At 37.8% G+C, this 14,160-nt stretch overlaps 2 protein-coding genes across 6 annotated transcripts in view; one reads left to right on the forward strand and one right to left on the reverse strand.

Annotated features, from left to right (window-relative positions):
- The window catches only part of FNIP2 (folliculin interacting protein 2), a gene marked incomplete at its 5' end in the record, with an annotated part of 90,184 nt that extends 78,924 nt beyond the window's left edge, over positions 1–11,260 (forward strand). For all 3 annotated transcript variants that reach the window (XM_084626388.1, XM_084626389.1, XM_084626387.1), the window contains 4 exons: positions 177–333; positions 1,633–1,833; positions 4,963–5,078; positions 7,038–11,260. In XM_084626388.1, coding sequence (XP_084482514.1) covers positions 177–333; positions 1,633–1,833; positions 4,963–5,078; positions 7,038–7,116 — 553 coding nt within the window. In that variant the 3' untranslated portion in view covers positions 7,117–11,260. The remainder of the gene's footprint in view (positions 1–176; positions 334–1,632; positions 1,834–4,962; positions 5,079–7,037) is intronic.
- SPMIP2 (sperm microtubule inner protein 2) overlaps positions 1–14,160 on the reverse strand; it is a 79,441-nt gene that overhangs the window by 9,624 nt on the left and 55,657 nt on the right. The window contains exon 5 of one of the 3 annotated variants that reach the window (XM_084626391.1): positions 3,633–3,951. The exons of 1 other annotated variant lie outside the window; for it this stretch is intronic. In XM_084626391.1, the coding sequence (XP_084482517.1) occupies positions 3,874–3,951 (78 nt within the window). In that variant the 3' untranslated portion in view covers positions 3,633–3,873. Of the gene's footprint in view, positions 1–3,632; positions 3,952–8,212; positions 12,208–14,160 lie in introns of those variants that run through there. One more of the 3 variants, XM_084626392.1, reaches the window with a different exon arrangement.

Here is a 14,160-nt window from a genome sequence, read left to right on the forward strand (position 1 = left end):
AATATCTAAATGTAGCCTGTCAGATAAGAATTGCATCAGTTTCATGTATTTGAAGATCTTGTGACAAGTCTATTATGCTGACTATTTCACCATACTTATTGGAGGAGTGGGGAGAGGTATCTGAAAGGTGGCTATGCTCTTGGCTTTTGAATGGGCTTCATATTCTTCTGTTTCAGATCCAACATAATCAGCAGTCCAAGTGTGAAAAACTTTGGAAGGTCACTTCTCGGTGGTTACTGTCCCACATACATGCCTGATCTGGTACTGCATGGAATAAGTAATGATGAAAAACTCAAGCAGTGGTTACCAGCAGATCTGCTTCATGCAGTGCATGTAGGTTTCCCTACATTTTTTCAGAGCCACTGACCTCTAATAGTAGGAATGATATGATCTTACTGAGAACATATTCTGGATGGGGAAAAAATATAGGATAGCTACTGTTCAATAAAACCAGTTGCTAGTGACCAATATGGAGACTTCACACTTCTTGACTCTTGGAACATGTGACAGTACACACACACCCCTTTCACATGTGCTCTTTCATTTGTACTGTATAAACCTTATAATGCAAGCATAAATGGGGGGGGGGGGAATCTGTAATTCTCTGTTTACAACTTGAAAAATTGAACAGGATTATTCTTTACAATAGGAAAAATATAATATTGAAGTGCTTCCCTATTCAGTCACCTTAACAGGCTGACTGCATTGTAATGTACACAAGTAAGATGGTCTGCAGGTGCCTGGAAGCTTGTTAATGCAGTTACCACCTACTACAGTATGTTACTATGGAGATGAGAAATCTTGTAGGGACAGAGATTTTGCCAGTCATTAGCACAGATGACTGACTGCAGATTACAGTTGCCCATAAGAACAAGCTTCATTGTGTGTTAGACCATGTCTAAAATGTCTGATTTTTACTCTGTACGTTCAAAACAAGTAATTTATTGTAACTGATGTATCACTAAATTAACAGTTATAGTTGCACAGTAAATGCCAACTAAAGATTAACAAGCCCTAGTGGCAGACATTAAGTGCTTTTAGCTATCTGTAGCAGTGCAGGAAGTAAGCAGTAAAAAGAACCGTGCTTCTCAAATGGACTTGTTTTAAATTGAGCAATGAACTTGCAATTTTTTCCATGCTTACAGAACAGAAATTTGTCTTTGAAACACACAGGCCGCAGCTTTAGCCCCCAGTCTAACTCTTTGTGCCTCCCCTGTAATAGAAAGCGGCGATAAAGCTGCTCTAATAGGGGAGCTGGGGGTTCCTTTTGTAGAAAGGAATTTGCCATTAGTATACATCTGTCTCTTTCATACCCACCTTTTTTTAAAATAAAAAATCAACACATCTGACTTGCGTATTTCTACTTTGGCCCCAAATCAAGTTTATCATGTTAGTTATTTCACCGTAACAGAATCCAGTACAAATTCTCCACAGTTCTCAATTATTTTTATAAAAACTTTTGTTTTTAGACAAAAACTGTTTGGTCTCACTTCTTTGAAACACTCTTCCCACTTTATCATTCCACCCCTCCCCTGCAAAACTTATGTGCTAACGAAGCCATTTAGTCTCAGTTGTGAACACAAGTTGAAAATGTTTTGAATAGCTAGTGTTCTTGTTTTGTACCTATTACAGCATCCAGTACTAGATGAGCCCATAGCAGAAGCTGTCTGCATTATTGCCGATACGGATAAATGGAATGTACAGGTGGCTACAAGCCAGAGAAAGATGATGGACAGTATGAAGCTAGGCAAAGATGTCTTAGTCTCCAGTCAAGTGTCCAGTTTGCTGCAGTCCATTTTACAGCTTTACAAACTCAACCTCCCAGCTGACTTCGTAAGTATTTCTTTATGAACAACTGTGGCTAATGAAAATTGTTCAGTCATATGTGCTAAATTTCTTATGCTAGGGCTTTCAAGTATTACCTGCCTGATTTCAATTACAGTGAAACAATTTAGAAAATATACTAAACATGCACAGTGCAGCCCACCTACAGATACATTGCACGTACAAAACCATATTAAAAGAACATTAGGGTTGCAAAGTCCAGGACTCAAAAGTTTGTAAATGCCAGAATTAAGGTTGCCTGTTCAACCTTAATTCAGACCCTTTGTGTGTATGCATTATATTACTGTCTTGAATTACATGATCACATGCTATCTTCCCACAGACCCCCTGCCAACAATGAACATCATGCTGCTAAAATTGTGTCTTAGCAGACTGTCTCCCTTGTCAGTTTTTCTTCTGAGCCACACACCCATTGTTTAGATCAACAGACTGTGTTTTGTATGGTACTACACAAAACAGAACAGCTCTGAACTATAGGCAGCGCAGGCCAATGGTGTGTTCATTGTGGCACTTCAAGATTTGTGACCATGTTAAAGTCCACCTTTTGGAGTATGTCTGTGGTTAGTGGAAAGAACTAACTAAAATGGGCATGGATGCCGCTTAAATGCACCTTTTAAAAAAAACAAAAAACAAAAACTCACACAAAACTTTTATATCCCAGTTTGAGTCACTATTTCTGATATTGAAAACTGACTTGTGAATAATTTTTCACTCATTCAATGGTACAAGTCGTAAAGGAAACTTATAAAAATTCCACTTCATTTCTCACACCTCTATAAGCATGATGAGTCTGAACTCTTCAGCTGTCAAAAGTGAGAGGGATTTGCCTGGTGTATCCACACATCAAATTAAAAATTTCTAAGTATATCCTGACTTTTAGCTGGCATTCAGTGAATGGAAGTGTTCTGTTTGTAAAGGTTACCATATAGGAGTGTGTGAATCTCCTTTAGAATGTAGTGTAATGAAGAGGTTAAACACTAGTCTTTACCTACCGTCCATATTCTTTACTTGGATAAAATTCTTAATCCCATATAACATTAACGATATAAGGACTGGAAAAGTAACTATGGAAATGCAAATTTCAAGAGATGACAGAGTTTACGGAATTAATTCCTAGTGTACACCTACTTATATGGATGTCTATCCCTAACCCATCTACTAAGGATGCATTAATGCAGTGGCTCTCAACCTTTCCAGACTACTGTACCCCTTTCAAGGAGTCTGATTTGTCTTGAGTACCCCCAAGTTACACCTCACTTAAAAACTACTTGCTTACAAAATCAGATGTAAAAATACAAGTGTCAGAGCACACTATCACTGAAAAATTGCTTACTTTCTCATTTTTACCATATAATTATAAAATAAATCAGTTGGAATATATATATTGTACTTAGATTTCAGTGTATAGAGCAGTATAAACAAGACGTCTGCGTATCCCCAAGGGTACCCAGACCCCTGGTTGAGAACCACTGCATTAATGGATTCCCTTTGCATTTGGGGGTGCATAGAGAATGTGTTATCCTAGCTCATACCATGTTTCTCGCCTGTGATTTGTGATCCTCTTCTGTGATTTGGGTATTTAGTGAAAATGTTAAGTTAAGCTGTTGTCAATTCACCTTAGCTAGCACTGTGTCATGAGAAGGTATCTCCTTTTCCTACTACCCAAAGCATTAAACAGTTGGTCCATGGTCTGTTCTCAAGTATATAAGAACCATTATGAACTGAAAGAATGGTGGTTCAAATATTTATTTATGAATTTAAGAATATCAAAAGAATGTCATCTTGCCTACTAAGCACAGCTCTCTTCTGCCTTAGACTTTAATTAGCAAAATTTGTTGTACATTAGCATAAAATACCAAAGGAAATTCAAACTTCTAGGACAGTGTTAAGAATTCCATATGCTTTAAAAAAGGCAGGGTGTTTTACTCATTAAACTTGAGAAATATATTTAATGTGACCTAAAGTTACTTGCTCCTGATGCATGTCTAATTGCTGCCTCTTCCTGTCAGATGTACTCTGCAATGTGACTTACTGCAAACGCTGCTTGCCTTCATGTCTAGGAGCGTCCAGAGCTGAATTAGTTTTATTTTGGTGGACTGGTCTTTGCTGCGGAGAGATGATGTATCAAATTTAATACACATCCCATTTCCCATACCAAAATATGCAATAAAATGTCTTACCAGTTCATATTCTAGCACTAAAAATATTGGGTGTAATTCTGGCCCCCTGGTAGTTTTGCCATTGACTTCAATGGCACCTGGGATTTCACCCATTCTCTTACATAATTGCTCTCTCACTTAAATTCTCTCTCAAATCTATAAAAAGCATGTGAACTTCTATCATATTAACTTAATGGGCAATGTGATCTTTAAAAGTCTAATTATTGAAATACCAATTTAACTTCAACTTTTACCATTTGACAACTAGTATTTAGTTATTAAACACTGTTGAACCAGTATTAAAACCCTTTAGCACTAGTACTGCAAAACATCTACAAGGGGTTCATAAATGATATTTTAAAATAAATTAATGAACAAAAGAACCTGTCACTGCAGCCCACGTCACTGTCTTCACACACTTTATTGCAAATATAAAATAAAATGGAAAGTGCTACTTTTTATAATTCTTCGTTTCTTCAAGAATGGCAATTCTGCAGAGCTAATAAAGTTCCGATTTTAGATTCAGCTATTTAAGTTGTATCTCAGAAAAACAGTAGTGACTTGTAATAAAGATGTCCTAGTCAAAGTCTTCAGGTTTCAGTTTTAATTAGCTGCCTTGAATGTCTTTGGGTCTGATCCAGCTTTTATTTAAGTCAGTGAAAATACTGTCATTGACTACAATGGGAGTTGGATATGGCTGGTTGACTGATGTGCAACAAAGGTGCTAGCCAGGAAAGATAGCCTGGCCCAAATCCCTGAAAAATCATCCATTTTGATACGATTGTGTTGGCCACTTGTGAAGAGCGCTGTGCCTATTCTTCGGGTTTTTTAAGTTACACTAAACTTACATCATGCCTCCTGGTATAGTAGCTAAAATTATGAGTTTACACATTTACATGAAAGCTAAATCGATTCTTGAAATTTCTGGTGTGTGTTTTTTTTTGTTTTTTTTTTACAGTGCATAATGCACCTTGAGGATAGGCTACAGGAGATGTACCTCAAAAGCAAAATGCTCTCGGAATACCTGCGAGGACATACAAGAGTTCATGTAAAAGAGCTAGGAATTGTATTGGGGTGAGTAAGATTTAGAGCTGCTATAACTTTTGGCAAGATTGACCAAACTCCCTTGAAGTTCAAATGCTACTCCACTGTTCAGTGGGCAGGCTTGCTTCTCAGGCTTTCCAGTAGGCTTGTGATTGAGAGACATGCTAAATAAGGTGTGAAAATGTGTACCACTGAGCTATCTGGAAGTCAAATTGAACTGTTCAAAATTTAGCATTAAGAACAATAGCTGGTCCTTATTTTCTTGAAGAAAAATTAACCTTTTTAATTTTGTTCTCTGCAATAATTTAAAAGCCCATCTTCAGAAATAAGACCGAAATAAGTTCTGAAACTAATTAGCTTTAACAGTTAAAAATACATGCTAGCCTTCTTGATAGGATATCTTCTTATTTAAATATAATGTAAGAAGTTGAAGACCAGAGCCAGTCTGAATCTTCGGAATCTTACTGCTGTTAATCATGTGTGACAAAAAAGGATGACAAGTGTTGTTTGGGTTGTTTTTTTAAGCAGTTATGTACAGTAACTCAGAGTCACTAAGGTGTGCATGACTTGGTTTTCTTTGTGAAGTTTTTCTCAGTTCACTTTTCAGCCTTCCTGTACATTCACTGTATTCCTCTTGTCCAACAGCCAAATGAAGAGCCTGTGTCCATTTTGTTTTCTCTTTCTCCCTCTGTGAATCCTACGTTTATTGTTTTTCATTATTTGTATTACTGTAGCACCTAGGAGCCTAATCATAGACTAGCACTCCCTTGTGCTGTGTGTTATACAGACACAAAACAAAAGAGCTTGCAATTTCTCTAGCAATTTCTTAGTGTTCTATTTTATTTTTAATAATAGTAATATCTAGCTCTTACGTAGCACTCTTCATCTGTAGATCTCAAAGCACTTTACAAAGGAGGGCATATCATTAGCCTCATCTTCCTGATGGGGAAACTGAGGCACAGTAGGTGATGGGAATTGCCCAAGATCACCCACCATGCCAATGTCAGAGCTAGGAATAGAAATCTGGTCTCCTGAGTCCCAGTCCAGCTTTCTAGCCACTATGTAACACTGCCTCCGTTTTACTCTTTGCTTTCCATGTTCTTTAACTCACCCCCCCTCCAGCTATATGAGGTGTTCCATTCTGTTTCTCATCAAATCCCGTATCCTTGTCTGAACACCATAGCTGAAGTGACTTGAAACTGACAGGGCTGTGCTTTTTCTACTCCTGCTTTGATTGCAGAGTGGCTATGTGTTCTTGTCAAGCTACTTCAGCTGTAATGCTGCTCAGATCAGGATCTGTTGTCAAAAACATGTACTGAGGCTTTGACACAATATGCCTTTGGAATGTTAAATTGTTTATTATGGCCATAGTCTCAGTTTGTGGAATCTTGAGTCCTATAGAGCCTGGGTGAATACATTTTAACTCTTACCTGGAGTGCTAAAGCACCACTCCTGATCTAAGAACATGAACCTCTGTCTCAGGAGGTGCAAAGGTGTTGTGGTGCTGAAACGCTGAGCCTGACTGATTTTGATTATATGTAACACTTGCAAAAAACTGACTGTTTTCTTCAAACTGGTGTTAGTGTAGCACTAATGCAGTAGAACCTGATTATTTCTCACTAATGGCTTGGAAGAAGCTGCAAACTGAATTTTGTGAATTAGTGAAGAATTTAAAAGCAAGCAAAGATAATGCATGACACAATATAACACTGATCTCTTATTTTGTAAAAATCTACAAATGAAAAAATACTACTGTACATTTATTAGTATGCTATGAATGGTCAAATAATAAAAGCAATGAACCCTTAATGATAGGAGACCTCACTTCACCCTGTTAAATCACCAGTGATCTAGGGAGTGACCTCCAATTATTTCTGGTGTGGATTAGGAAGGTGGGAGAGGGAGTGGGTAACTTTTTTTTTTTTTTTCTTCTGTAAAAGGTGGAGATAAATATATTTAAAAGCCTTCTTCCTTTTCTTAAACTTCTAGGATTGAATCCAATGACCTGCCTTTGTTGGCTGCTATCGCAAGCACTCACTCCCCGTATGTTGCTCAAATACTCTTATAAGTTAAAATCTCAGGATAGTCATTCCCTAAACAAACTACAAGAATCTTGAATGAAGAACAGACATGCCAAGCACCGGTAAAGGGGAACAGTGAGGGAAGCAGGTGATGACACTGCATTCCAACACCTTTTGATTCTACTTTCAGCTGGACACTTTATCTAAAGACTTCAGTTTACATACTGTAAAAGGCATTCAGGTTGGTTTTTTTTTTACACTCACCTCTGAGTTAACGAATCATGAAGGTGAATGCATCCTTGCCGTCTTTTTAAATGACAAACGTAAACACTACAGCGAACACTGAACTGTCAGCAGGAAACACAGCTTAAAGAAAACCATGAAGTGGCAGTAAAAAGAACAGGTGGAATAGGATGGTTCTTCTAATACTACACTTGTGATCGCACAGTGTTTTGTGCGCTTTGGTTGCGGAGCTGGAGTTGTAAACTATGTAAATAGCATTCCTATACAGAGGTGTGTGGATGGACATGAAGTTTTGCAGAACACAAACATCCTTTTGTATTGTAGTAGTGGCCGGCTCAAAACAAGAAACTTGGACTCAGCAGCTGAGTTATGTGGTGTGTTTGAGGTTTATTGTTTCTTTTTCTTTTTTTTTTTCTTTTTTTCCTTAAGGATAAAAGGAAGCTGCAGCTGCATCTAGTTTTACTGATGAGGAAACAGAATGAGCTCAGATTATAATTAGTGCCACCCCAACATTAGGATGAAGAAGGCTTTTTGAGAGAGGAGGATTTTTTAGGAAGCCTTATGGAATTTCTACTACAAGTTTACATTGTTGCATTTGCAACATTAATAGATTTTTGAGTTTCTGTATGACCTGTAAAATGGGGAATTGGTTCTAAGTCTTAATGGAATTAGATATTGCCATCTGAGATATTTCTGTTTTACAAGCTAACGTACAATATGTTACCAAATGTGTGTGTGTGTGTGTGTGTGCATACAACAACCAATTGGCATAAACTCAACAAAAGTTTATTTTAAAAAAAAAAATCACTGGTCAAATGCATTGCTACTATTTGGAGATGACTCTTCATTCACACTGAAAGTAGAGGCTGTTTTAAGTGAAACAAAGAGGACAATGACAAGCCTGGACATCCATGATTTATTAGAATGAACATTCACCAACATCCACTGTCATTCTACAGAACTTTTGCACTATCATCTCAATGCCTTTTGATCTATTAAGGACTAATTGCTTTGAAGAAGAAACTTTCCCATTAGGTCAAATAGTTCATAGCACCAGTCTCTATTGTTCCATACAATAGTATACAATTATATAAAATTCTCTGCTCATCGGCACAGTTAACTTTACTATTTACATGCAAGGTATACACAGCAAGGTACAAAGTTACATTTTTCATCAAACACTATTTAGCAGCATATGAAACTATTTAGACCAAGAAAGGGCAAAAGGAAATAAAAACATTATTTTCAAAGAAAGGAAGCGAGAGGCAAGGAACCCACCCAAGCAGAGTGTTAGACTATCAAACCTTCTATGGAAACACAGACATGAGTAGTATAGGGCACTTTCGGCACTTGATATTAAGCTGTCTAAATACTTGTTTAGAAACATGAACTCTTTCTACTAGAATCATTACTGCCTGCTAGGATTCATTAATTGGCTCACTGAACCATCCGTGCTGGTGATTCCAGAATTCCCAGCATTGGAGGGACCCATTTAAGCACAGTTTCAGTTTATACTGCCCTGGTCATTGGGTTTTCTAAAGAGAATCTTCAATAATTAAAGTGAGAAAAGGTGAGTATTACGGGGGTTTTCATTTTGTTCTAAATGTGACAAAGAATTGCCCTTAAATCTTGTTAGTCTCTCTCTCTCTCTCTCTATCTGACTGAGAGGAAAGTGTAGATTTACCATGATAAATTTCCATGCAGGTTTGTTTGTCCAAGCTGAAGGACTCTTAATTTCCAGGTATGATTTCTAAACAGATAAGATTGTTTAAGATCTTGTTTCTCCAATCTAACATTCCAGGAGTCTCCTTTTGCATAGTACTTACAGAGTATGTCTACACAGCAATGAAACACCCATGGATGGCCCGTGTCAGCTAACTCAGTTTGCAGGTATATAAAATTGCAGTGTAGACTTTCAGGCTTGGACTGAAGCATAGATTGTGGAACACTTCCTCCTCATGGGGTCCCAGAGGCCGTGCTTCACCCCAAGCCCAAATGTCTACACTGCAGTATTGACCTAGGCCAGTCAAGAGTGTTTAATTGCACTGTAGACATTTAGTCCTTTTCCCCAATGTGCTCTTCAGAATGGCTACAATCTTCCAGAGGTTTGGGTTATCTCTTATTACTGATATATGAAGAAATCTGCTTGCCCTGATTTGGTTCCCCTGAGCTGCTTTGACCTCCACTTCATGGTTTGCTTGAAACCAAACGACATAGCAAGTGCACCTGTTGTCAAACTTCCCCTCTTCGCTTAGTAAGTTTGTAGGTGTGTGTAATGACTTCCCTTGTAAGTATGCATGAATTCTGTATTTTTTCATTCTCGTTACTTCATGCCCTGCAGTTTTTCATAGTAATTTAGTTTGTCTAGTTCCTGTTCATGTTCAACAAAAAATGGCTTCTCTTGCTTCCGTCTGAACTGACTTGAGTCCCAGTTTTGCAGAGAGATGCCTGCAAGCGGACCTCTGTATCCACCTGGAGCACCACTGAAAACAAGTCAACTTGCACACATCATGTTGCAGGATTAGAACCTTGATCAGAAATCCTTAATTTACTACTTACCCCCAACAAATGCTGCTGTTTGATAAAATTGTACGTTAATTTAAGGAGATGTATGAATTGATGATTCAAATGCACTCAACTTTTCCTCAGCCCAATATAAAATCTTTACAGTGTAGTTACTGCCCTTTATATAACTCTTTGCTGCTCTTCACAAATTACACAGAGACTGCCCTATTTTTAGTCTCAAATTTCATTTCTAAAATTAAGGTTTGTATAATTCATTTTAAAAAAATGTTGGCATTAGTCTAAAGAAACTTAAATATTTCTCCCTCCCACCAAATATACTACCTCAATTGACAGGATACTACCTTCAGGGCTTCTTCAACTTTGTAAGGCTTACCTGTTGAACATTTTTGTAGCATCTTGCTGGTTGGGCAAGTTAGTGTGGCATGACAGAGCAGTAAGTATGTACAAATGTTGTTGTGTTAGACATCTTTATAGCATGTTTCAGTTTTATTTTTTTAATAGAATGGAAAGTGGTATGAATGTACAGGAAAAATGTTTAAAACTTACAGTGAAATAAAAATGTAGCTTAAATCTTCAAGATTCCAAAGCTTTTTTATTTTTATCAGTATTATAAATCTTTTGTAAACTTCTTAATACATATTTTTCTTGGTTTTCAAATGAGGCTGAGTAATCTTTCAAAACCCTACAGAAATGCAGTTTACACATTCCAATGTAAAAATGTACACTCTTCAGATTAAATTAAACCTTTACAAACCTGGGGGAGAAATGCCAATACAGGTGAACACTAAGCTGTGGGACTGCATAAAATTGAAGTCTCTTAATCTAAAGCAGTTTCAATAAGAGTTAAACATTTTAATCTAGTTTATAGCTTCCCAAATTATTAATGAATCTTAACTATAGTTCTTTTGCCTCAAATGTATGAATATATACTTTTAATTCTGTGTGTTTCATAGCTATAATTTGGAGGACAAAATTATAACTAAGTTGTTTTGCTTGTATATTTTCACTCTTGAAAGTAAAAAGCCCTTTTTCAAAATACCAAACTGTTGTATGTAAAGGTGACACAACTTGGTCACTATCTAAAGCAAGATTTCCCTCTCCCCACCCTCCTCTCTTGCCTTGACTTAAAAGGACTCAAATCAGAATCAAGTCTAAACTGCCAATTATATGCTATACATTAGCTACTCCAGGTAAATGGATTAAAATGACATACATAACTGGTTATCCATACTAGAAGCAAATCTGATTGTGTTGCTATTGCATGTTTTATGAATGGATTTCCATTTTTTAGGATGGGTACTGAATGGGTACCAGTATCAAACTGTGTGGAAATTTTTTTCTTCCTGCTGTTTATGTACAGTATAATTTTGGTCTATTTCTTTGCGAAATTTGGTGCAATAAACTCTTTGAATTCAGTTTAAATGGTCTTGTGTATCTTTTTTTTTTTTTCATTTTAAATCTCTTCCTGGAAATGTTTTTCTGCTTCTGGTGGATAAAGCTCAGATTGAACACTGCATGGATGGGTACAATTGGCTACCATTACCATTAGTGCAGCAGCAGATATGACATCGTAATACAGTCTTCGCAAGGTTCGAGGGCTTATGTTATCTAAACTCTACTCAAATCTATAGATGCCTCCTCCCCATTTATACCCAGACAAATGCTGATACCTTAAAAGTGATCTGTGAGCAGAAATGAAAATTGAGCATGAATGTGCCGAATGCCCTCGCTAATTAGATTCTGTGGAGGAACTAAGTATCTCTTAATTCAATAGATCTCACATAGGCCTGTGGCTGTTTCCAGGTTCACTCCTTACTCCCCCACGCAACCTCCAATGTATTTTAAAACATCTTTTAAAAAGGAATTATTTGGAAAATGCACTGCTTTAACATTATATTGGTGAGGCAGGGGGAGATATCAACTTGCATGAAACTCTCTGGCCCAACTTATCACTACACCTACATATTCCAGGGTGTAAATGTTCAGAAGGTGTCAACAGCAACCTCTGAACTGGCCAGAAGGCTTTTTATAACATCTATATGACTTTATTTTAAAAACAAAATTATTTTATACTTGTCCGTGTGCCAAGTACCCTAAGAGCTTGAGGTTCTGTATTTGTATTTTTGTGCTTAACTCAATTTTTTGGTTTTGTTTTTTTTTAATGTTCACCTCCATGAACAATCACAGACTTCACCAGATTTCCAGTTATTTCGGGGCAGTTTTTTATGCCAAATCTATCACCTTTCTAAAGCTTCCAAGCTGGATACTGTCCACAGTACACCAAGCAACTCTCCAGTCCGGAGGCCTCAGAGCAGCATGAGATTTGAATGGAGAAACCGTAGAAGCGACTGAATCTGTTGGCCTTGCATCTGATCATTACATACAAGGAGAGAGGATTAATGTAACAATTTTTTCCACCCTTACATTTGGGAATAGAGCTGAGGTACAGTTTGGTTTGTATCTTTATAACCAGGTATCCCATCTTCAGTTTGAACTCCATAAAGATTAGTAATATCTCAGGCTGAAGGGGACAAGAAAAATAACTCCTGGCATCAAGTTCTCCTCACAATGCATCTCCCTGAAATGGCTTCAGTTTCTTTTATTTTGTAGCAGTAACTGTAAATTTTGTAGCCTTTTGACATATATCTGGAATCTCCTACAGTGCTTGGTGTGGTATCACGCTCTGTCCCATACAGGCACGCTCAGTGAATACAACTTCGTTGTACTGTACTGTCACTATGATTCAAGTTCACTCACTTTGTGATGAACTGTCCTTTACATAGGACTCTTACCAAAACAGTGACCTTTTTAAGGTAAACAGAATTTAGTGCTCATGAGACTGAAAGCCTAGTAGCATACAGAGTACATTGGCACAGCTGTGTTTGAGTCATAATCCTGACTTGCATTTTCCCTTGTTGGTCTAGGCCTTAACCAGAGCACCATTTGTGCTGAGTTATGTGGTTACCTCATGTTGAGTGAAAACTTCTTCTTAGGCTTAGGAGTCCATAAAACAGATCTTTACTTGTGACTTAATCAATAAGGCCGAGAACTCTAGATAATGCATTGACCCTAACAATTCGGTAGTTCTGCAGAAAAGGACCTGGGGATTACAGTGGATGAGAAGCTGGATATGAGTCAACAGTGTGCCCTTGTTGCTAAAAAGGCTAACGGCATATAGTAGGAGCACTGGCAGCAGATCGAAGGAAGTGATTATTCCCCTCGATTCGGCATTGGTGAAGCCACATCTGGAGTGTAGGGCTCCCCACTACAGAAAGGATGTGGACAAATTGAAGAGACTCCAGTGGAGAGCAACGAAAATGATCAGGGGGCTGGGGCACATGACTTACAAGGACAGGCTGAGGGAACTGGGGATGTTTAGTCTGCAGAAGAGAAGAGTGAGGGGGGATTTGATAGCAGCTTTCAATTACTTGAAGGGGGGGTTCCAAAGAGGATGGAGATTGGCTGTTCTCAGTGGTGGCAGATGACAGAAGAAGCAGCAATGGTCTCAAGTTGCACTGGGGGAGGTCTAGGTTGAATATTAGGAAAAACTATGTCACTAGGAGTGTGGTGAAGCACTGAAATGGGTTACCTAGGGAGGTGGTGGAATCTCCATCCTTTGAGGTTTTTAAGGCCCAGAATGACAAAGCCATTAGGATGATTGAGTTGGGGTTGGTCCTGCTTTGAGCAGGAGGTTGAACTAGATGACCTTCTGAGGTCTCTTCCAACCCTAATCTTCTATGATTCTATGAATTTTTATGATGTTGTTTTAGGATACATTTTATGAATGAATGAGGGGTTGAGAATGGGACAGGATGTCAGCAGTTGGACAAGAAGCAGGAGCATAAATTGAATGGTATCAACAGGAGCTGTAGATCAGTACACATGCAACACCCAGGTAGAAGGGTCAGAAAGTAGGAGACGGTGTGTACATCTGCCAAAAAACCCAAACGTAGACTCTCTGAGCCTGACCATGAATAATAAAACTGATAAAAGTATTCAAACCAGACTAAGGCAGTCAAGGCTTGGGGATGTAATTTTTCACTATTAACCTCAATTCCATGATTTGACACTTGCCAACAAAATTCAGGATTTATTTCAAAACTGTGTCCTGAAACAACAAAATCCTAATACTTACTAGTGGCAGATACCTGGTTTGAGACTTATTTTCCATGAAATAAATGGCAACTGGAATTACAAAGCTGGTGATGTACCTTATCTACTTATTTATTGAAGACCACTATTATTTTTTTTAACCCCAGTGGGCTGCAATTGATAGAACTACTGTGGACTATATGCTAACTCTGGTGTAAAACAAAGAAATA

This window comes from Lepidochelys olivacea (genome assembly GCF_965140295.1).
Source record: "Lepidochelys olivacea isolate rLepOli2 genome assembly, chromosome: 4".
NCBI lineage: Eukaryota > Metazoa > Chordata > Testudines > Cheloniidae > Lepidochelys > Lepidochelys olivacea.